The 25,168-nt window shown below is 42.5% G+C and overlaps 1 protein-coding gene across 1 annotated transcript in view; it reads left to right on the top strand.

Moving 5' to 3' along the window:
• Positions 1-5,623: 5,623 nt before the first annotated feature.
• The window catches only part of LOC115100878 (septin-2A), a 119,069-nt gene continuing 99,524 nt past the window's right edge, over positions 5,624-25,168 (top strand). Inside the window, exons 1-3 of the mRNA XM_029619900.1 lie at positions 5,624-5,774; positions 16,448-16,500; positions 17,136-17,235. Coding sequence (XP_029475760.1) covers positions 16,474-16,500; positions 17,136-17,235 — 127 coding nt within the window. The 5' untranslated portion in view covers positions 5,624-5,774; positions 16,448-16,473. The remainder of the gene's footprint in view (positions 5,775-16,447; positions 16,501-17,135; positions 17,236-25,168) is intronic.

The raw sequence follows: 25,168 nt of genomic DNA, 5'->3' as shown, positions 1-25,168 counted from the left end.
ATGTGATGGCGTCTGCCGTGGCCGTGCTCGTCGCAGGCAGGTTCACAACTGCTTCTTTGATGCCTCAGTGAGCATTTCATTGATGCAGGCCTCATTCTCCTACATGCTTCTCAGCCTTGTCACCTCCTTTCTCCATTCCACTGCTTGTTGTCTGAGGGAGCTGACTTGCAGACAACTTTAATACTGAACTGGTTCCTCACTGTTAATCAGGATATCTCTCTGAATAGTGGTAGAAGTAGTAACAGTGGCAACCACTTTGGCAATATGTTTCCCGGACATCGTTCAGGCGTTAGGAGCTTCTGGTAACCATTGAAAGAAATGAGAAAGGTCTACTAAAGTCCCTACCTTGTCCTCAGCTGTACCTGCAGAAGGTACAGAGAAAGACGACCAAATGATAAAAGGGAAGAAACACCTCCCCTATCAGGAAAGGCTGAAGAGGTTAGGGCTGTTCAGCTTGGAGAAGAGATGGCTGAGAAATCATGAGAGGTCAAGAATGGGTAAATGTGAATCAGTTATTTACTCTTTTGGATAATAGAAGGACTAGGGGGCACTCCATGAAGTTAGCAAGTAACAAATTTAAAACAAATTGGAGAAAATTATTTTTCACTCAATGCACAATTAAGCTCTGGAATTTGTTGCCAGAGGATGTGATAAAGGCAGTTAGTATAGCTGGGTTTAAAAAAGGTTTGGATAAATTCCTGGAGAAGTCCATAACTGCTGTTGATCAGGTTGACTTAGGGAATAGCCACTGCTATTACTGGCTTTAGAAGCATGGGATCTACTTAGTGTTTTGGTACTTGCCAGGTACTTGTAACCTGGATTGGCCATTGTTGGAAACAGGATGCTGGGTTTGATGGACCCTCAGACTGACCCAGTATGGCAACTTCTTATTTTCTTAAAATCAGCATGCCTGTGAAGTCTACAGAAACTGCCACCTCCATACTCAGAATCCCTGTTTATTGTCCTGTTTGCTTTGCTTACTTGCTGCTTTGAAGTATGAAGTCGTTTTCTTATCCTGCAGACTATTATATATATTTGTGTATATACGAGGTGTATATGTTAATGTGACTTCCTTCGTAGAATTTTGTTGCTTAGGGTAAACCAAACCAGCTAGAAATAATTATCACAAGATTTAATAATCCCCTCCTGAAACTGACATTTTCAATTCTGTTTGCAAGTGACAAAAATGTGACCTAAATCACCTACTTACTCCCCCCTTCCTGGTACAAAACAGTATTTTCCCAACCAATGGCAAGTAATCCTTCCTAATCTGTTTTCCTGTGAGGTACAATAGACCAAATGTTTTAATTTAGTCAGGGTTAAATTTGCACTTGTATGTTTAATAACTGATTACTAATATGGAAATTTTATTTCCCAACTCCCTAAATGGGCAATACTCTCTATATAGGGACCTTCACTTTCAGTTTTTATTTTATTTTATCTGTGAATTTCAATTATAACAAAAACTATTCTGTGGAAAAATGACTTTTCCACTGATTTTTCTCTTGTGTTTTAGAATAAAGTCATTTTTCCACTGATTTTTTTTACATTGAAACCTTTAGATTCCCAGGTAAAATAAAATAAAAACTGAAAAGGAAAGTCCCCAACTATATACCAAGTTTGAGTGAGGGTTGATTTGTATTTTTTTGTCTAAAGTACTAGCTGGTTCCTATTATATAATTGTAATTTTTTTAGTATACATGTTCTCCCTGCCTCCTAACTGAGCAATAGATTTGAGATATAGGTAGGGTGGAATTGTTGGGGAGGTGGGGTAGACAGGAGAAACAAATAAGGAAACAGCTCTATCATACTCCCAAACAGAAAGAAATATAGTTGAAAGCCTAATCTCAGGATTTAGGGTTTATGTGCAACAGGTCCCACTGAATATCCAGGAAAAGTTGCACATGTAACTTTACCTGGAAGTACTTTTTGCTTGCTGGATTACTGAATATTAACTTCCATTTTATTAATGAATGTACTATTCACAATAATTTGCAATCATATTGCTCATTAAAATGCTAAACAAAAAATATATCAGTGGGAGGCCAGTGTTAACATGACAGGTCTGGTAAGTGTTTAAACTGAACATCCTATAGCCAGAGGGTTATATTAAAGGAGATTTTACACTACAGAAACCGATTGTATATGAAAACAGCTACGGATCCTAGCTTTCTTGTTTTCAATCATGTTCATTGTAATAAACATGTTATATGTTTTGTCTAGGCGTCTTGCCTAGATTGTAAGCTTGCATGTCTGTAGGGTGCTGCATGCATTCAGTAGAGCTATAGTACTGATAAGTAGGTAGTACCAGGCTGCAGATGCGGGTGACTGCTTTCAGGAAAATGCAACATTTTATCAATGACTACTTCTTAGAATGTGTAAAATTTGGAAAAGCCAAAAAATGTGAGGAATGAGACGAGTCCATTCATCTCTTAGTAAATATAATTCAGGTCACTGGATCAGTGAGACTGAAAATGGATTCCTTATACCAGGGTCATCTTTCCACAGCAAAAAGCTCCCACATTCCTTGATGCCCCATGAATCAGAGTGACACAGGAATTCTTCCTTTTATCCTAATGCTCATATCCTCACTAAATCCTTACTTACCCCATATACCACAACATAAAGACAAAAATCCCATCAATTGTTTTAATTGCTGAATGTTATATGCATGCCAAATACAGATTGTCACCAAGCTAAAAAATTAGGATGGGAATAGTGACAGAAAGATGTAGATTCAGATTCTTAAATAATGGAAACAAAAGAAGTTTGATGATGTCATTCTGTCAACTACTGCTTACTAAATGAATTAATAACTGATTTATTAATAAATTGGGGAGGTAGGTTATAAATTTGTTAAAAAAAAATCAATTGTTAAATAAGGCAAGCACTTAACTTACCTGGAGCCATTTCAATTTGTCTAAACCACTGAGAAGTGCTACAAATTTAGTGTGCTATATACTTATATAGTCTCTGGTGTAGAGGCTGCCTTCAGCAGCCTCCTTCCTGTCACATAATGTCACAGAAACATAAGAACATAAGAACATAAGAAATTGCCATGCTGGGTCAGACCAAGGGTCCATCAAGCCCAGCATCCTGTTTCCAACAGAGGCCAAAAACAGGCCACAAGAACCTGGCAATTACCCAAACAATAAGAAGAACCCATGCTACTGATGCAATTAATAGCACTGGCTATTCCCTAAGTATAATTGATTAATAGCCATTAATGGACTTCTCCTCCAAGAACTTATCCAAACATTTTTTGAACCCAGCTACACTAACTGCACTAACCACATCCTCTGGCAACAAATTCCAGAGCTCTATTGTGCGTTGAGTGAAAAAGAATTTTCTCCGATTAGTCTTAAATGTGCTACTTGCTAACTTCATGGAATGCCCCCTAGACAGAGGAACTTAGATGCAAGACACATCTGTTCTGCCTATTCCAATACAATACCATACCTTCGCATCCAAGGAGCCTCTGCACTTATCTCAGATTTACTTGAATTCTATTAGTTTTTCCTCAAAAAATATTAAAAAAATAGAAGCAAAAGATGATCACCACCTATTAAAAATACCTAGTAATCACTCAAGAGAAGGAAACAAATGATCAAGATTACCAGTTATAACATATCACACAAAAAAATTCTTCATAGCACAGTAACCAATTTATTCAAAGTGGATGACACAAAAATATTTTGCAAGAATGGTTTCTCTGAAAAAATATTCCTTTCTACTCTTTAAATAATATTATTTCTTATAAAGGTATTATGCATTTTTCTGCTGCTTTTCCTCCAGCACCTCCAATGAAAGGTTGTTCCATGCATCTCTTTTAGTGAAAAAATATTTATGTGTTTTATTACTTTCCAATCCACTTCTTTGACATCACATCTAGAACTTCCTTTCTTCTGAAAAAAATATTTACATATTGTCTGCATCCTTTTGGTAGCTGCCTCTGGACTGCTTCTAGTCTGTCTGTATCCTTTTAAGGGTTAAGGTATCCAAGAACTGAACACAGTCCTCCAAATGAACTCTTATCAGTGACCTGTACAGAAGCATTATCATCTCCTATTATCTACTGCTAATGCCTCTTCCTGTGCACCTAGCAATCTTCTGGCTATCAGCAATGTCTTATTTCTGTGTTTTGCTGCTTTGAGATCATCATATATGATCACCCTGATATTTCTCCCAGGGCAGTGTCTACAGATTGGTTTGTTTTGCTCATACCTTGCTAGGAATGAACCTTGTAATCCAGGGTATGTTGGATAAAACCTGTCTCTCAACTTTATGGCTGCTGCTCTCTGAAAACTTGCATTGTGCCAACAATAGCTTCCTTTTAGAACGTATAGGATGTAATGTCTATAAGCAATTTATACAAGCTATGGTTTTGTGTTGGTTGATTTTAATGTGTAATGTATGTATATTTAAGCATTGTTTTATTGTGGGTGTTATTATGTTCCCTGCTGCAAGTACTTCAGATCAGCAAGACAGAAATGTTCTTAAATAAGTAAACAAGGCAGTCTTGGAAGTTCTTTTTAATCAGGGCAGCGATTCCCTATACACTTGGCACTATGTCTGCATCTTTCTGCCACATGCTATTGGTTCAGATGTGCAGAGATTATTGCATTAGAGTGGATGAACAAATAGCAACCAGTGATTTGTATAAATAATTTCTCAAGATGAGAACCTAACTGGACTGACTTTCTGTAGATTAAAGTGGCAAGGTGATCTTTGCAAACTTCAGGCTAGTTAGAATAAGTTTTCTGCTTGTTTTCATAATGAAGATTGGATTCCTGCACGAAATTTGGTTAATGAACACCAAAAAATTCTAAAATACAAAACATATTTTTGGTGGTCTGAGGCAAATTGAATTCCCATGTAATAGGATAACTGCAATGTCTAAAACAGGATCAGGTAGTTATGAAAATCGTGGCTGGACTGCAACCCTGGCTTCAGAAATAGTCAGAAACAAGAGAGGAAGAGAAGAAGACACAGAAAAAAACATCCTGAAAAAAGACTTAGGGAAAGGCCATCAAAGAGACCATCAAAGCCCAAGCCAATTAGAAAAAGAATTAGAGAACTAAGATACAAACAAGCATTTTATATTGAGGTTTCAGTAACTGGAATGCCAGTTTTGGGAAAATGTATTTATTATATATTTGTATTTTGTCCAGCACAGGAGGAAATGAATTTCTATTTCTCTTTCTTCAGTGTGCCGTAGCTCACAGTCTTGTTTCTCGGGCTGTCCATTTCAAGGTTTTGTTTGCATGTATGTTTTTAATTTATAGTCCCTTGTTCTGTATGAGTGAAGGTTCGGTCTGTGTTCTGAGGTGCAGTAAAATGAGGTATGTTCCTTCTAACAATTCCCTGCTGCTTCCAAGTATAGATGGCATCAGACAAGCTGCACAAGTACAGGGCCCCACGACATTCGTCACAAGCAGCTTTCTGATCCTTTCCTGGCACAGGCGCCTGCTGTTGCTGTGCTGGCAGTCTGCGCCATGCTGACACGTGCGCCTGGCAGGCTGCAGAGCACATCAGGATCTTGGAGGTTCTTTCTTTAAAACTGTCAGGACCAGTCGTTGGGCTGTTCCGGCCCTGCCCAGCCTGCGCCGCTCTGTCCCTCTGCGGCTCATCTCGCTGGCCCGTTCTGTCTCCATCAGCCCGTCTCGCTGCCCGCCGCGATGCTCTGTGGGATCCAGGAGGTCTGAGCCTGGCAGGGCAGAACCAAGCTTCCCGCCCAGCGCGCGGCGCCTTTGGCTACAGTGTTTCAGCGCCAGGTAAGAGGTGGCCACAGTGTAACCGTGCCCTGGGGCCCGAACCGATCTCTTTAAACTCCCAAACTGCGCTGGCCAGGAGCTGCTCCATCGGTTGAGCATCTCCATTACTTGTACGGCGGGACAGGGAAAAGAAAGGACTGTAAAGTTGGCAGAGACAAAATGGCAGTTCACCAAGCTTATGAGTGGCCCTAGGAATAGTTCCTCTTCTGTAAATGATTGTGCTCAGGGGGCCCTGACTCTCTTCCTGTTAGTGAATGTGGGTTACTCGGTTCTAGGCGCCAAATGCGCCTCCTCCAGCAGATCCCTTCTTTAGATAAATCTGGTATTTGTGCTAACGCTCATCTTCTCCAGCATCTTTCTTTTCAGTTCTTTAAAAGGTATCACAACCCAGTCCTGCTGAGGATACGTGCCCAAGTTGTGACAGGGTCTGTCAGTCCCAGACTGAGCTATCCTAAGGGATTGCTGGTGATCTGAATAAAGAGGATGGGATAAGGTCACTCTTAGCTCTGGGAGAAAGAATTGCTTTTGAGTCGTCTCTGAGGCCGAGTATCTGCTGGTCTAAAGCAAGAGCGTCTTGGAATATCAGTAAAATGTAACTTGGGTAGCTTTTCTATTTTTGTCTTCTTAAGATGGCTGGGAAGACTTCCTGAGGGTGTTCTCTGTAACACAGTGAATGATTGCAGAAAAAGACCAGGTTGGGTCATCCTGCCTGCCCAGTTGAGATTCTTCCACCTAGGGTAGATGAGCAGATAAATTCCCATATGGAATCCAACACCAACTTCCCTCGTTTCCCACCAAATCTTGGTCTTTATCTTAGTGCTTAGCCTTTTCCAACCACTGCCCTCCAAACATGTCCAAAATCTCCTCCACTAGTAGCTTTGTTAACTTTTCTCTATTATTTTTAGAAGAAGACTTAACACTAGATCCACCACTCAGGGCACCTACCATGTCTTATTAGGAAGTTTTTAAATAAGCCTTACCAGACCTGATGTAATAAGGTGCACTGGGCTGAGCATACATCTTCACCGCTGATATAACAAAGAGGTTGGCAAAGTTGGCATGCAATAAATGCTTGTACACAGATTAGCGCTCCTCCATGCAAATCACATGTTAAGGTGTTAGCTATTGCTCTGCATTGCACAGAGATGTGTAAGTTTAAAGTGTGTTTTTATGTGTGCTGAACATGCCTTTGTGTACACACTGTCAGATTAGTGTACATGCTTTTTAACTCCTGATGCCTGTTGTAACCTGCTTAGATTTTTATAAATAGGATGCAATTGGCTTACTGCATCAGGGGTTAGCTCTTTTTTTGTGTCTATGAGTAAATGAAATTTGTGCTGAAGTTCAGTGCATATTTATTTTTTTTACTCATATCTTATTACATTGGGCTACAGTTTTATTTATTTATACATTTTTATATACTGACATTAGATCAATGAAAGTAGCAAAGCCATTGGCCAAAATATCAGTTGTCTTTATGCTCATTGAATTTGGGGTTTTAGCCATGGTCACTTCATGCAGGTTACCCCAAGGCCTTCTTAGAAGCTCGATGCAGGCTTTCCGCTGTTGTTGGGTTGTAACTGCCACTCCATGCAGGTTACCCCAGTGCAGTCAAATCACTTTTGTTATTGTTGTAACTGCTGCTGTTTGCAAGTTATCCATTGGCTGCCCTTCTTGGCTTGTGGTGCCTCTAGGTCATGTCCTGTCACTGCAAATAAGGATCTCTGTTTTTTTTAGATTGGGGAGCAAACTTTTTGTTAATTGTTATATTTTCTTACTGTGGGATATTTTGATGTATTGACTCAACTGTTCTTACATATTTCCATTTCTGTTGTACATCACTAGATGTTCATTGTATCTATAGTTCTTATATGGATAAGGCAGTGAATTCAGTTTTGACATTCCTTTATTTTTTTTAAATTTATGTCTGGTCTTTTGTGACTAGCCAACCACTTTAAAACAGATTCCATTCAGGTACTGTAGGTATTTCCCTGTCTGCAGAGGGTTTACAATCTTGGGATCTGATTTACTATTTCTCCTATTCTGTGTTTATGAGGCAATGGAGAGTGAAGTGACTTGCCCAAAGTCACAAGGAGCATCAGTGGGATGTGAACCCTGTCTTCTCGCTGCACTAACTGCTAGGCTGCTCCTCTGCTATTGACTATATATTTGTTGGTTCTCTCCCTTTTTTTTTTTTCTGTGATGTTCTGCCACTTGTTCACTTCTTCTCCCTGGCCCAGGATTGTGGACTGTACATCTTCTATGTTTGCCTTGTTCCCTTTTGTGTAAGATCCATGCCTTTGTCACGATGTCATTCTTGGTGCGCTTCCGACCAATTAGATTCAGTGTGTGTGAAGTTATTTGTGCATTTTTGCTGAGAGAGCTACTCCGAAGAGCAGGAAATTCCAGGAAGTTTTTTTTTTTTGTAAACTTTGCAATTTAAGATATCATACTCTGCAGGGTGCTGTTAAATTGATTTTTTTTTTTTGCCTCTTGTAACTTATTTTTGCACTATAAACAATTTTTATATTTTCATTAATACATTTTTATTGCTTTCAGGTTATTTTCAGAGATCACAAAGTTTGTGGAATTTATATAGAAAGCTTGTTTCAGAGACTGTGATGTGTTTAGGTTTGTATTTGCTAAGCAGAGCTGCTCATTGGGGCCAGTTTGGTGGCAGCACTGTACACTGCCATGAGGAGGGGCCCTGCTTTGTTTGTCTTCTACACACCACGTCAGATGGGGGTGCTGTGAAAGCAGAGTTCATAAGCTTCTGTGGGGAAGGTAGGAAGTCATCATCAATGAGAGACACATGGTGGCTGGATTTAGAGCCCATGATAGAGGGTTCCAGCAAGCGAAACGGTGCATGGGCTCCTGCAGTGGACCAGCACAGTGGGAGGAAGGGTCTTCAAAATAGGGGGGAAATCACCTAGGTAGTTGCAAATGAAGGCTGATAGCACCAGGATCCCAGCCCTGGTTTCAACTGAGCTGGAAGAGAATGGAGGTGCTATCGGTGCAAACATTCCTCCCCCACCCTATCCCACCCCGAAAAGAAAGAGAACAGCTTATTGTATGCTGTCCAAAGTGATGTCCAGTACACAGAACTGATTTCCTGAAAATTTTCCATGGAGGCTTCTTTTGGTTAATTCTGAGAAAATCCCAGACTGCTTTCTGTTAATCAAGTTTACTTTTTAATTCCTGTGGGGAACACAGAAGACAAAGCAAGTTCCTCTGTTAATGTTTGTTCCTAGCTGAATCATTCTGTTTCTCAAGAGCAGACAATATGATCTGGTGTGTTTTGGTCCCATGTGTGTGCATGAACAGAGGTCGTGATTTCTGACAGTGCTTGCTTGCTGCTCTGGAACCCAATAGAAATTGCTTTTCAGATGGCATTCCCAGTGTATGGGGGAACAATATAGCACAGTCGGTCTGATACAGTACGGTGCGCTCCGACGGAGTGCACTATTAACCCGCCATTGGACGCACGTTTTTGACGCGCTAGTGTTACCCCTTATTTAGTAAGGGGCCGAAAACGCGCGTCCAATCCCCCGAACCTAACAGCGCCCACAACATGCAAATGCACGTTAATGGCCCTATTAGGTATTCCTGCGCGATTCAGAAAACAAAATGTGCAGCCAAGCCGCACATTTTGCTTTCAGGCGCTGATTTCTTCGGGCACCGGGAAAGTGCACAGAAAAGCAGTAAAAACTGCTTTTCTGTGCACCCTCTGACTTAATATCATGGTGATATTAAGTCGGAGGACCCGAAGGGTAAAAAAAAAAGAAGAAAAAAAAATTTGAAGTCGGCCTGCGTCTGTCGGGTTGAAAACCGGGCGCTCAATTTTGCCAGCGTCCGGTTTCCGAGCCCGTGGCTGTCAGCGGGCTCGAGAACAGACGCCAGCAAAATTGAGCGTCGGCTGTCAAACCTGCTGACAGCCGCCGCTCTGGGCCAAAAGGAGGCGCTAGGGACGCGCTAGTGTCCCTAGCGCCTCCTTTTGCCTGTTTTTACCGCCGGGCCTCATTTAAATACAGAATCGCGCGCACTTTACTGTATTGGCCCGAATGTAAGGAAGTGCAAAGGGTGACATCAAGGCTGGTGAAAATTGACCAGGCCAGTATTTGTGTCTAGCCATGGTGCAGTCATGCTTCAGTTTGTTTCACCTTTGATGTTACAGCACAGGAAAGAAGGAAAAAAGTAGAGCCAAGAATTATCAAGCTTAAAAATGAAATCCTTTCAGATGGTATGGAGGCCACTGATGCAATGGCTACAAGCTCAGAACTCAAGTTTGTAGGGGATGCATACCTAGTTCATTATATTTTTGGGTACATTCACACATCCATACGAATGCTTCTCTGTGATTTGGGCAGGTGGTGTTAGGGTTCATAGATGACACATGGACACAGGGATCGATTATATATTAGTAAGGTTTATTGGTGCCCAGATGGACGTCATTTAGAGCACTGTGTTTCACGGAGTAACCTGGATTGGGAAAGGGGGGGGAGGGGAGGGGTTTGGGATATGGTTTTGAAGGTACATATGGTGGCCTTTGATTTGTTCATGACTGCTCTTAAGTATACTCCACCGAATGTTTTGGAACATATTTGACTTGTGAATGTTATACTCTTGGTTTTATTCCTGGTATTGTTGTTTGGTTACATTTTGTATATGTACCATAAGTTTAATAAAATTTTAAATTGAAAAAAAAAAAAAAAAGAATTATCAAGCTTAAATTTCTTTGAATGTTGTGAGGGAAAAATATTATATATTCTTGAAGGTGAAAGTGTTCCATGTGTGTCGATAAGGGGATGCCTACCAGCATTAGAGTGTGGTGTTTCACATTGCCTTCAGTAACAGAATTAGCAGGAAACCGTTTCTGATGTGTTCATCTGTGAATGAAGCACTTTGGGCATCCTGGCAGGTTTCCTGGATTACAGAGTGAGATGGTGGAATGCAGGGAGTTCACAGAATTATGACATTTTCCTTTCTGTTCAGTCCGTGATTCAGTTTAGATCTGTAATGATGTAGTGAGAGACAAGGATTCTTTGCACGAGGTGTCTTGGTGAGTGTGTAGGAGCACATCATTCCCTGCTGATTTCCACTCCAGGATTCTTGTCCTAAGAATGTGTGTTACAGCTGTAGTACTGCTCCAGTGCTTTCAGATGATCTGACTCCTGCGCTGACTGAGTCATGCACCTGCTTTCTAGACAGAGGTGACAACAGAAATAGTGTGTGCACATGTTAGACCACCCCAACAGCTTGGACTTCATAACATAATATTGGAAGATCTGTGTCTTCCTGGGAAATTCTCTTCTGATTCGCTTGGATAGTTGTCTGAACTTTGGGGGATCTATCCAGGGATTCAGGCTGAAACTGCTCTTATTCCAGGTTTTTGCTGTCTGTATAAAACAATGTTATTCACTCCCAGCCCTTAAGAGCTGCCAACAGGTTGGGTTTTCAGGATATGCCTAATGAATATGCATGGGAGATTTGCATACAGTGGAGACAGTGTGCATACAAATATATTTCATGCATAATTATTAGGGATATCCTGAAAACTCATTCTGTTTATGGCCCTCGAGGGCTGGAAGTGCATACTACTGACATAGAGCCATGCTGTTACTGCTGGCCATTGCGGAATAATGGTGCTGCCTCTTCAGCTCTGCCAACCCAAGGTGTGAGTGAGTGCTCAGGACTTCCATGTGCTGAACATAATGTATGTTGGATCAGTTCAGGATCCATTCAGCCCAGTATTGTGTCTCTGACCAGTCCATTTCACAGGTAGCTGTCAGATCTCAAATATTTGTTGCTCACTCTCAGAGATAGTGATGGCTTTCCCTAGTCTACCTGGCTAATCATCCTTAATTTATCCATTCCACCCACTCATGATTTTATAAACTTCTATCATGTCCCCTGTCAGATGTCTCTCTTCCATGTTGATTAGCCCTAGCCTACATTGCGCCTCATAGAGAAGCTGTTCCATCCCCTCTGCACCTTTTCTAGTTCCGCTATGTCTTATTTATTTAAAATACTTTTATACCACTTATCAAATTTCTTAAGTGGTTTACAATAAAAATAAATTCAAAATCAAACAAAACAGAAAATACTCTAAAACAGAAAATCATAAAATCTATAATGACAAAATAACTGCTTTGACACCTGGGTTACTCAGTACATCATATTCAATCCAGCCTATATATACCTTTTTTATCTGCTTTCTGCTATATTATCTAAACTACAGAGTCTAATTAGTTTCATAAGCTTGATTAAAAAGAAAGGCTTTAATCAATTTCCTAAACCTAAGGAAAGAAGTTTATTTTTAAATTTCCGCTGTCAATGAGTTCCATAACACAGGGCCCATCTGTGAGATGGTGCAATCAGAGCTGCACACTGTACTCTTAAGTTGGTCGCAATATGGCATTTTCTGTGTTATTCTCCATTTCTTTTCATATTTCTTACATTCATTTTGCCTTTTTGACCACTCTGAGCTGAGGATTTCAATGTTTTGTCCATAAGAACTCAAAGATCCTTTCCCTGGTTAATGACTTTTAATATGGAACTCATCATTGTGTATCTGTAGGGATTATTTTTCCTTATGTGCATCACTTTGCACTTATCCACATAAAATTTAATCTGCCATTCAGTTGCCCAGTCTTAGGGGGTCATTTTCAAAAGGGATCGCATGCGAAAAGGGACTTTTCGCATGCGATACCTAGATCGGGGCAGGTTCTGGGTGGCGTCCGCACTGGAAGGGGAGGAGTCAGGGCGGCACTGGGGTGGATGCGGCGAAGACACCGCTGACAGCGAAAAGGTAAGGACCCTTTTTGCCGCCAGTTTCGCGCCCAATAGCACCACCTTTTACGATGGCGCTATTGGGTGCGAAAACCGGCAGCGATTGCACCGCGGAGGTGCGATCGCTGCCGGCTTTCGCAGGCCCGCCCCCATTACTGCCGGATTTTCTAAGGTCTGTGGCCTTAGAAAATCTAGGCCTTAGTCTTGCAAGGTCCTTCTGCAGTTCCTTGCAGTCTGCAGCTGTTTTAAGAACTTTAAATAATTTTGTGTCTTCTGCAGATCTGATTACCTCACTCATTCCCGTTTTCAAGATCATTTATGAATATGTTAAACAGCACAGATCCCAGTATCTATCCTTGTGGTACTCCACTAATACACCATATCAGCTGGTTTATCTTTATCTACATCTTTATATACAGTTTAAAAAAAAAATCCATAGATTTGTAAGGCAAGACTTTCCTTTGTCAAAACCATGTTGACTCTTCCCCCATTAAGCCATGTCTACCTACATGGTCAGTAATTTTGTTTTTAGGAATGGTTTCTACCATTTTGCTCAGCACCAATGTCAGGCTCACCAGTCTATAGTTTCATGAATCACGCCGGAGCCCTTTTTAAAAATCAGCATTACATTGGTCACCTTCCAGTCTTCAGGTATTTTGGCTGTTTTAAATGATAGGTTACAGATTCCTAGTAACAGGTTTGCAGTTTAATTTCAGAGTTTTTTTTAGGACTCGGGATGGGTACCATCCAATCCTGGTGATTTGTTCTCTTCAGTTTGTCAGTTTGATCGATTACATCATCCGTTATTACACAGATTTGCGTTAGTTGCTCAGAATTGCCATCACCACTTGGTGCTTGCAATAAGCTCTCAGACCAAGCCTGCATCACATCTCTGATTGGTTCTACTCCTTTAATTTTTCTTTTTCCAGCTTGCAAGATTGCGCTATAGTGCAGACTTTGTTGGCAAGGACAACCCTTGTTTGGCTAGGGAGAGAATGACGTATAGCCACACCTGCATTTTACAGATCCCCTCTAAGCATTACAGACAGCACAAACATGTTGTAATCCTGTCTTCTCTCTCACATCTGTAGCAGTTTTCAATTTAGCATATATGTAACAAAGTACCCACTATCAGAGCTAAAGTCTGCATGACAGACTGTCTCTTCCCAGCTTACACAAAAATAGTCCATGAACATTAATCCCTGGTTAAATTTAGGAAATCTAAAAATTAAACCGGAAGTGTCATACCTTTCAAGGGAAACATAAATTATAATGTGCATAATCTAATCTAATATACGTTCCCCCCCTTCTCTGGCTCACTTCCCAGCCCTGTTATGCTGCTGAATTAAATGAAGGAACCCTTTCCTGATTTTGCTACTTAAAACTGTTCCAGTAATCTATACAGCAGGGCTCTGATTTTCCGGTTTAGCGAGATGGAGCAGCACAACTGTTGCAAGGTCAGCAACTCGGGGTGACTTTTTTGTAGAATTTCAGTGCAAAGGGAATTCATTTGGTTTCCTTCCTTCATTGAAGAGCTGATTAATATATTCTTTAAGTTATATTTTGCTTGGTAGCTTCCTGCTCAGGTGGAATTGGCTCCTACTGGGGCTACTGTACTAGGTTTCGTTTGCAGCTGCCTGAGATGTTTTCTTTATTCACTTCCCTCCTCCCTCCACTTAGTCTATGCCTGTGAGAACCCTCCACTGGAGACCCCATCGATGCTCACTCCCTACAGATGCACAGCCAATAGGTGTCACTACTCCACAATATCTGGGATTCCCTCCTTCCCTGTTTAGTGCTGCCTGAAGCTCGGCTCTTATTTGTAAATGGATCTGATTTTTTTTTTTCTTTTCAGCAGCTCCGTTGCAATAGTCCTGCAGTCCTAAGGAGCTGCCATGTTTAGAGAGGGGGCACAAAGTAAATCACATATTGCATCAGATTAGACCATAATGGCAGTGGTATCACAAGAGACGTTTTCCCATACTATGGCCTTGCTTAAGCAAGGGACCTTAACCATCCCAAAAGCTTGCATCTTAAAATATTTATTAGGCTAACAAATATATCATCTCTACCCAACTACTTTTAAGTGGTTTTTCTTTTAACAAGTGTTATTTCCTAGGATACAATCTAATCCTTCATTTCTGCATATTTTAATGTAGTAGGGTGAATTGTTTATTCCTAATGACTGTAATGACAGGAGCAGTGTATTTCTGGAGTCTTTTATCGGAAACTCAGTGATGCATTCTTGGGAGATTCTGGAGATGCCCTGCGAGTTTCTGACTGGGAAAGAAAGTGCTCATTAAAGGAAGTACTTGAGTTTATAGCCCGGGCACCCGATTGCTGTATGAAGCATTCCAGGCATCTGCCTCTGTCAGCAGTTAATACTCTATGGAGATGTGAATGCTCAGATAACCTGTGAAAATACAGAGTGTTTCTGCCTATCCCATGGAAATGTTTGTGTGTGTTTGGTTTTTTTTTTTTTCTGGTTTGCTCCCTAGGTCTTTAATAACTTGCTGATGGGGTTTAAGATTTCAGTAAAGAAAATAATTAATTCCAGTCTTATTTGACAACATCCCATTGAGAAATATGGCAAAAAAATGGCATTCTCCCACACCGTGCACAGCTTCCTGCTGCTTATGGAATTCATTTTAGAAAAGGCTCTTTGGGGAGCTGTCACTGGGGAGACTGAGCCGGCTTAGTTATGTATAAAGAACGGTTATAGAAATTCTTAATTATACCATCAGGCCATTGTCATGGCTTGGTAACCTTGCAAAACCAGGAGTGTCTCAACAAGTGTGAGCAGGAATGCCTTGAGGCAGCGACGCCACTGTTAAAAGTTATTGGAGGATGCATTATTCCTTCTCACCAAGTCTTGATTGCTTTATACCTGAAATTTTCTATAAAGTCACTCTTAATTTTTTTTTTTTGGGGGGGGGGGTTGTTATTGTAGCAGGACTGCACTTTCATACTTTGAATTGGGTTTTTTTTTTCTCCTGTCTCCCAGAAAGGGGCTTGTGAAATGTTGATGGTATCATCTTGGAGTTTACCAATAATCTTCTGCAGATCACAGTTCATATAAAATGCAGTTCACTGTGTGAAAACGGATACAGCGCTTCTCCTGCCCTGGTTATCTGTTACAGATTTTCTGTTTCTTGGCATTTCAATAGTGCTGTGTTTAGAATTCTAGCTGATCCTGAGCACTTTTGCTAGTGGCCCATGTGCTGGACTCAGCTGTCCACAATTCTTGAGGTTCAGTACAAATGCTTTGCACTTGGAGCTATTTTTAAATTTCTTCGCTGGGCTTATAAACTGCTTGCAGAGACAACATTTTTATCTAAGCAACTGGGAGAGCAGAGCAAACACCCAATGCAACCCAGGGGTCTCCTTGGAGGACATGGATTAAGGCCCATGGTTTATTATGAGCATGCTAAGAATTATTTGCAAGGAAGTAAAATCAAAGGAAATGACAGAGAAGGAAGGCAGAACCTCTAGCGAAATGGCAACAAGGCAGTGATTCACTGCCCTGTGAAGCAGAGGTCATGGCAGACACAGCAGCAATCCTGAACACTGTCCTGCGGGGTATCATTGTCCCTCAACTAGAATCGGGGTCTGAGGCACTGCCACAAGAAACACAAACTGCATGCATCTCACTGGCTAATTGGAAGTGATAGCATTTCTGCTGTCCTGTGCCAGGCAGCAGCTTCCCAGAAGAAGATCTACTGCTCTCATAAAGTGAATAAACCCTGAGAGCCAAGCACAGCAGGGCAGCACCAGAGAGGAGCTCAGACTCTGTTTCCCACCCCAGCTCCCAATCCTAGGGACATCTAATTATTACATTCACTTTAAAAAGAAAGCACAATTATTTATTTGTTTTTCTTTTCCAGGGCTTGCAATTCAAATTGAATTCATCATGTCTCAGTCTGGCGAAAAAGTTAAGGTAAAGAGAAGCAAATGGGAATTTTCCACTGTAACAATGTGAAAAAAATTGCATAATGTTTGAACATAAAATATATATTCAATGCTTTGGTGTATTTAGACTTTATTTTTATTTAAAACAAAATGCTTGATTTGAGAGAGAACAGAAATTGCATATGTATTTAAGGAAGCTGAAGGGGCATCAGATTATTTATTAATTAAACTAAGTTTTGGAAGTCAGGTAACTCCTGAGGCCAGATTTACTATGGCTTTGTTTCTAATGGACACAGGATGGGGGCCAAACCTGGAATGAATCAAACTCCAGGTGCCCATATTTGGAAATATCTTGTTTTACAAAGTTTTGATGAGAATGACAGGAGAATTAATTTTTGGAAGACACATACATATATCTGCTTAGATTTGAAGGCTTTGGGAGGCCTGAGTACAATATATGGGGCATGCTGATGTGGTTGATATCCTGTGTTGCTGCGACGTTTCACTTTGTAGATCTGGTCACCCGTGAATGTGTTATGTAAATGTTCATGATTATGTGTGGTGCGTGGTTATAGCACATTTAAGAGTGATAGTCTCGTACATGCTAATCAGTTTGGCCTGAGTTCTCTCCTTTGTGATCAGTTTTTTTATTTGCCTCCCCAGTTCTCTGACTCGGCTGGCTACGTGGGTTTTGCTAATCTGCCTAACCAAGTGCATAGGAAATCTGTGAAAAAGGGCTTTGAATTTACACTCATGGTAGTTGGTAGGTACTGTGCTTTCTGGAATACATTGTAATAAAGTGATGTAATAAGACGACAAGCTTGTTACAATAACTGATTAAAGCAATTAGTGCTGTACCAAATAAATCACAGTGAGTGATACACAAATTGTACTCTTCCGGTTCATGCATATCTCTTTCATAAGTGCCACAAGACTGTTTAGGGTTGGTGTGTGCTCACTTTAACATTTTCCTCATTCCTGAAATCATTGTCAGTCTGCACTGACCGTTTGTGATTTCTTGAGCTGGAGCAGACCCATCTTCTGCAATGAGGAACTGCCTAGCAAGGGTGAAGAGCCTCTTGCTGTTTTATTCCAGGAGCAGTGCCATGCAAATATATCTGGCGTATATTCCTTAGGAATATCCTGAACATCAGACTGACTGTGGCTCTTGAGGCTTGCCGTTGGGCAATGAGTTTACTGCTATCCTAGCTGGGAACCAGCACAGTGGGTCTCCTCATTTTATCAAATTGCCCTAAACCTGCAGTCTGGAGGCACTTGAGAAGCTCTCACCTTGCAATCAGGAGCACAATGAAAAGATGAGAGATCATGGGCTCTCCTGCAATTATCTTTTGCTTCTAGTTATTCTGACTGGAAATGCATTTTTGCTGAATCCAGGATTTTGCCAGAAGTTGACTGTCCTGGCAGGGTTAACCGGGCCTAGGAATGCTGCAGAGGAAGCTTTCTCAGCCCATGCTGGGAGGGAGTCTTGGTTCTTGCTCAAGGGTGACCTCTAGTGACCAGATTCAAGGCCCATGATCGCAGGGTTCTGGAAGGTGCCCTGGGCCATCACTAAAATGACAAGACTAGATATGGTGGGGAAGGGGGCATCAGGAACATTCCCTAGGTAACTGTGAATGAAGACAACAGGACCTTAGATTACACAGGAGGACATTTCCTAGCATGTAGCCAGATGGACTCAGGACCAATGGGTTTATGCTCCCCTGCCAGCAGATGGAGTTTGTTAGGTTTCAAAGCTGACATTACCCTAGATACACACCTGCAGTGACCTGAACCCTTCAATATTTCTCAGTCTTCAGCAGATATTGACATGATTTCCCTATGGGGATTGCTGTACCTTTTGGAAGAAGAAATTCTACTTTTAAATTGGAGAAAAGATCAAGCCCCGCCCTCCTGTGGTGATACCTAAAGGTCCCTGCCCCAGTTGAGAATTTCAGAGGTGATTTCCGAGATCCCTCAGAGGTTTTCCTTGGTCCGGTAGCCGGTTCCTGGCATGGGCTTTGCTGCTGAAGCAGCTGAAAGGCAGCGGATGCAGGAAGCTGAGCATGGCGGTGACGGCCAGAGCCCTCTACCCCCGCAGCCAGAAACAATCTCTGTACTCAGCCAGTAAGCTCTGAGCCCAGGTAAGCTTAAAAAAAAAAAAAAAAGGAGAAGATTTCCTCCCAATTCAGAGACTGAGAGGGGTTTTGGTAAGACTTCCTCCAGTCTCCTTGCTCGGCATGCCTTACCTATGTTGTGCCTGATCCCCAGGGTGAGGGGAAGTGGACTTCTGAGCGGGTTCAGTGGCCCCCTCAGTAGACTAGGCCCTGCTTTAGGCTTGGTTGGAACATCGCATGGTAGGCTGCAGCGGTGCGCGTGTTTTTGTGCCTGCATTGCCCATCATAGAGCTTCGGTACGCACAGTATGTGTCAGCTCTGTGCACAATCTGTGCGCATGATGTCGCACGTATACATACGCATAGAATACAAGTAAAGCCAGGCGCATAGGCTTTGCATGTGCCTTGCTGCGGCCCGCGTAGGTGCACAAAATCTGTGTACATAAGATTTTAAGCACGAGATGTCTGAACACGCAGTTACCGTCGCCAGTGGTTCTGTCAGCAAAGAAATATAAGCTCCTTTCTCTCTGAGCTGCTTGTCATATTAGGGTTGCACAATCTGACCTGGATTCTTGCTTATGTCAGCACTGTGAAGAAGCCCAGGGAGAGTTGGCTTCCCTGGACTTTGCTAAGCCCGGCTCCTCCCATTCAGAGGATGGGTCAGCCACAACCTTAACCGGAACTACTCAGGATCTGAATAACCAGGACTGGGTCATCCATGGGAGAGGAAAATTTAGTGGCATCTATTCCTGTATGTCCTGGGCTAGGAATGGACCTGGCCGCCTTCTCTTGGGTGGAATTCTTACAAGGTCTTCAAGTCTTCATACAGGTACAGTCTGCTACCTCACTTGCCCCTGTCCAGACGGAACCTCAGCCAGTAAGCCCTCCCTATCCCAGTCCTATTGGCAGAACTTGAGGCATGCCTCGACTCACCAAGGGTATCTCTGGCAGGTCCCCAGATGGCATGGAGAAGAAGAGGATCCAGATTCCTTGGAAGATAGGGAAATACCTCCCATGGTTTAGAACCGTATCTGACCATGTTACGGTTTTTCCATAGAGATGAATTGCTGGCCCTGATTTCCCTGAAGATGCTGGGAGTTCCTGGGGCGGACTCTGTGATGGAACCAAAGAAGAATGTCATTCTGATTTCCCTACGGAAAGCCTCTTGCTACTTTCCAGTACTGGAAGCCATCCAGTATTTGATTGACCTGGAATGGAAGGCCCCAGAAAGCAGTTACAGTACCCCTCGCCCATGAGGGGTTGTTCCAGGGGCTCTCAATGCTTTAGCCCCTACAGAAACTCGACATTTCAGAGGGCTTAGTCCTCTGGGAGGTCTCAGTCCTTTTGGAGTCGGCAGCCCAAGAGAGGGTCAGGCTCGGGTTCAAGTTTTGCCCATCCACCCTCTGAATGAGGAGCTAAGGGATCGACTATCCCTCTTCTACGAGCTGTGGATTGAGATCACTTAGGACAAATGGGTCCTGGAGGTCATACGCGAAGGATATGCGCTGGAATTTTGCAGGACTCCTGGGACATATTCATGATATCTCATTTCCCATCCCAGCACAAGAAGAAGGCAGTGGAGACTACCCTGTTAAAGGCTCCTTAGGATGAAGGCTATAATTCCAGTACCTGCGCCCCAGGAAATCACGGGGCATTATTCCACCTATTTCATCATATCCAAGAAGGAAGGTGCATTTCGCCCCATCTTGGACCTTAAGAGCATCAACCAACATCTACGAGTGATCCATTTCTGCATGGAAACCCTACATTCCATGATAATGGCTGTACAGTCAGGAGAGTTCTTAACCTCTCTGTACCTATCCAAGGCCTACCTACATATTCCAGTCCAGCAAGAACATAGTTTCCTACTCTTTGCAGTACTGGGTTGTCGTCGTCATTTCCAGGCACTGCCCCTTGGACTGGCCACCGTCCCCAGAACATTTTCCAAGAATTATGGTAGTTGTAGCGGCAGCATTGAGAAAAGAGATAATCCTGGTGCACCCTTACTTGGACGACTGGTTGATCCAGGCAAAGTCCATGGAAGAGCATCTTCAGGTGACCAACAAGGTGACCTCCTTGCTTCAGGACTCAGTTGGGTCATAAACCTGGACAAAAGCAGTCTCAAACCCTTCCAGTCCTTGGAATATCTGTGAGTCTGGTTTGACACCAAGCAGGGCAAGGTCTTCCTCCCGACCATGTGGATAAGGAAGTTGATGTCCCAAGAGCATCTGTTGATAAACACTATACGCCCAACAGTGTGGAGTTAGCTTCAAGTCCTTGGTTTGATGACTGCAACCCTGGAAGTAGTGCCATGGGTGAGGGCGCACATGCGACCCCCCCCCCCCCTTCAACTCTCCCTGCTGTCACGTTGGAACCCACTGGCTCAAGACTATTCGATTCACCCCCACTTACTGATGGACGTATGCTCTCTGCTACAGTGGTGGCTGCAGGAAGCTCATCTGGGCAGGGGTGTACACATGTCCCCTCCAAACCGGCTTGTCCTCATGACAGAAGCAAGCCTCCGGGGCTGGGGAGCTCACTGTCAGGAACTGATGGCCCAGGAACGTTGAACAAAGGAAAAGGCACTCAGGAACATAAACTGCCTGGAAGCCCAGGCAGTCAGATTGGCGTGCCTACAATTCAGCCACATACTCTAGGGGGATCCAAGAGAGACCAGGTGTCACGGGAGATAGATCTCCTTATGGAATGGGTGGAAATACAACTATAGATGATCTCAGCCTCCCACATCGCAGGAAAAGTCAGAGCAGACAAACTAAGCAGGGAGTCTGGATCCAGGAGAGTGGGCGTTGTCGGTCAAAGCCTTTCAGCTGGTAGTAGATTGCTGGGGTTTCCCGTCCAACCTGCTAGCCAAATCTCATAATTCAGTTTTCCTGATTCTTCAGTCACAGAAGTGATCAGTTGACCCTGGGGATCAATGCTCTTGTTCAGACCTGGCCGGAAGAGGAGCTGCTATACTCCTGCCCTTCACGGCCCTCCCTGGGCAGGGTCATTCGCACAATTGAGCACCACAGGGGATTAGTCCGGCTAGTAGCTCCAGATTGACCCATGCATTCATGGTATGTGGACGTGGAGACTCACCTGTGCTCTCATTGCACAGGGGACCGGTCCTTCATGAGGATAGACTCTATTCTGTCTTATGGTCTGGCCCTTGAGAGTGCTCGCCTGATGAAGTAAGGATATTCAGCTGCTGTAATTACCACTTTACTCCGTGTGCATAAGTTCTCTATGTCCCAAGCATAGGTGCGGGTCTGGAGAGTGTTTGAGGCCTGGTGTGAGGAACATAAGAAATTGCCATACTGGGTCAGAGCAAGGGTCCATCAAGCCCAGCATCCTGATTCCAACAGTGGCCAAACCAGGCTATAAGAATCTGGCAAGTACCCAAACACTAAGAAGATCCCATATTACTGATGCCAGTAGTAGCAGAGGCCATTCACTAAGTCAGCTTGATTAATAGCAGTTAATGGACTTCTCCTCCAAGAACTTATCCTTTTTTTAAACCCTGCTACACTATCTGCACTAACCACATCCTCTGGCAACAAATTCCAGAGCTTAATTTTGTGTTGAGTGAAAAAGATTTTTCTCTGATTAGTTTTAAATGTGTTACTTGCTAACTTCATGGAGTGCCCCCTAGTCCTTCTATTATCTGAAAGTGTAAATAACCGATTTACATCTACCCGCTCTAGACCTCTCATGATTTTAAAGACCTCTGCCACATCCCCCTCGGCCATCTCTTCTCCAAGCTGAACAACCCTAATCTCTTTAGCCTTTCCTCATAGGGGAGCTGTTCCATCCCCATTATCATTTTGGTAGCCCTTCTCTGTACCTTCTCCAGTGCAGCTATATCTTTTTTTTTTTTGAGATGCGGCGACCAGAATTGTACACAGTATTCAAGGTGTGGTCTCGCCATGGAGTGATACAGAGGCATTATGATATTTTCTGTTTTATTCACCATTCCCTTCCTAATAATTCCTAACATTGTTTGCTTTTTTTGACTGCTGCAGCACACTGAGCTGACTATTTCAATGTATTATCCACTATGATGCCTAGATCTTTTTCCTGGGTGGTAGCTCCTAATATGGAGCCTAACATTGTGTAATTTCTGCATGAATTATTTTTCCCTGTATGCAACACCTTGCACTTGTCCACATTAAATTCAGTCTGCCATTTGGATGCCCAATCTTCGAGTCTTGCAAGGTCCTCCTGCAATTTATTACAATCCACTTGTGATCTAACTACTCTGAATAATTTTGTATCATCTGCAAATTTGATAACTTCACTCAATATATTCCTTTCCAGATCATTTATAAATATTGAAAATCACCGGTTCAAGTACAGATCGCTGAGGCACTCCACTGTTTATCCTTTTCCACTGAGAAAATTGACCATTTAATCCTGTCTTTTTTAACCAGTTTGTAATCCATGAAAGAACATCACCTCCTATCCCATGACTTTTTAGTTTTCTTAGAAGCCTCTTATGAGGGATTTTGTCAAATGCCTTCTGAAAATCCAAGTACACTACATCTACTGGTTCACCTTTATCCACATGTTTATTAACTCCTTCAAAAAAATGAAGCAGGTTTGTGAGGCAAGACTTGCCTTGAGTAAATCTATGTTGATGGTGTTCCATTAAACCATGTCTTTCTATATGCTCTGTGCTTTTGATCTTTAGAATAGTTTCCACTATTTTTCCCAGCACTGAAGTCAGGCTCACTGGTCTATAGTTTCCTGGATCATCCCGGAGCCCTTTTTAAATATTGGGGTTACATCAGCCACGCTCCAGTCTTCAGGTACAATGGATGATTTTAATGATAGGTTGAAAATTTTAACTAATAGATCTGAAATTTCATTTTCTAGTTTCTTTAGAACCCTGGGGTGCATACCATCTGGTCCAGGTGATTTGCTACTCTTTAGTCTGACAATCTGGCCTACTACATCTTCCAGGTTCACAGTGATTTGTTCAGTCCATCCGACTCATCACCCTTGAAAACCATCTCTGAAATCAGGCTCGCTGGTCTATAGTTTCTTGGATCACCCCTGGAGCCCTTTTTAAATATTGGGGTTACTTTGGCCACCCTCCAGTCTTCAGGTACAATGGTTAATTTTAATGATAGGTTACAAATTTAAACTAATAGATCTAAAATTTAATTTTTTAGTTCCATCAGAACCCTGGGATATATACCCGCCGGTCCAGGTGATTTGCTACTCTTTAATTTCTCAATCTGGCCTACTACATCTTCCAGGTTCACAGTGATTTGGTTCAGTTCATCTGACTCATCACTCTTGAAAACCATCTCCGGAACTGGTATCTCCCCAACATCCTCATTAGTAAACACAAAAGCAAAGAATTTATTTAGTTTTTTTGCAATAGCCTTGTCTTCCCTAAGAGCCCCTTTAACCCCTTTGTCATCTAACAGTCTAAACAACTCCCTCATAGGAATGCGGTGTTTCTCTTCGGACAGTGAAAATCCCAATAATTCTGGAATTTTTGCGGGATGGCTTGAATAAAGGTTTGACCCTTAACTCCTTGAAGGTCCAGGTAGTGGCGCTCTCCTGTTTTGGGGCGAAGTGAACGGAACCTGCCTGTCGGCTCATCCGGACATGGCCAATTTTCTGAAAGGGGTGAAGCACCTCTGGCCACCTCAACGGTGGCCGGTTCCCTTGTGGAATCTTAATCTAGTATTGGAGTTTTTGGTAGGGCCCTCCTTTTGGCCACTGCACAGTCTTTCCTTGCATTTTTTAACCCTGAAAACTGTGTTCCCGGTGACTGTATGCTTGGCACGTTGCATCTCTGAACTACAAGCATTGTTGTGTCTGGAACCGTTCCTCCGGATGACTCCAGGAACCACTAAAACTTCATACTGTTCTATCCTTCTTGCCCAAGGTAGTCCTGGAGTTTCATTTGAATCGGTCCATTTCCTTGCCATCCCTAGATAAGCACAAGGACGTGGAAGAATATTGCCTCCTCCACCATGTGAATGACAGTAGGCTTTTATTGTGGTATCTGGAAGTATCAGAACCGGTCCGAAAGACTACCCGTTTGTCTTTCATGGTGGAAGGAAGCTGGACAAACTAGCTTTGCGGGCTACCTTAGCTCGCTGGATCAAGGAGGTGGTCACTGTTGTCCGATTTAATCACTTTTTTTTTTTTTTTTTAATAGTATGTCCACAGTGGCTTTTGAAGAGAATACTGAAGGGCTGAGGTCACTGCAGGGCTGTATGTAGAGTGACATCAACTTTGAAATCTGACTCCATCTCCATCTGCTGGCAGGGGAGCATAAACCCTTTGGTCCTGAGTCCATCTGACTACACTAAGGAAAACAAAATTATCAGGCAAGTGATTTCTGCACCGTGGTGTTTAAAAAAAAAAAAAATAAAAAAAAAAAATAGAGCAAATGAATGCCCAGCACTTTTTATGACTCTGCCTGTGCTGCTGTGTGTTAAAGTTTTGCTGCTTTGAAAATATTCTATTTTCAAGACTGGCTGGGTGGTGATGAGGTGTTACTGAAGTATTAAGTGATACCATAAAAATGTTTTTGTTTTAATTGAGAACTTCATTCCCTTAA

Source organism: Rhinatrema bivittatum, chromosome 11 (genome assembly GCF_901001135.1).
Source record: "Rhinatrema bivittatum chromosome 11, aRhiBiv1.1, whole genome shotgun sequence".
NCBI classification, from domain to species: Eukaryota; Metazoa; Chordata; class Amphibia; order Gymnophiona; family Rhinatrematidae; genus Rhinatrema; species Rhinatrema bivittatum.
The sequence above is the reverse complement of the archived record's forward strand: the minus strand, read 5'-3'. Positions and strand labels throughout refer to the sequence as shown.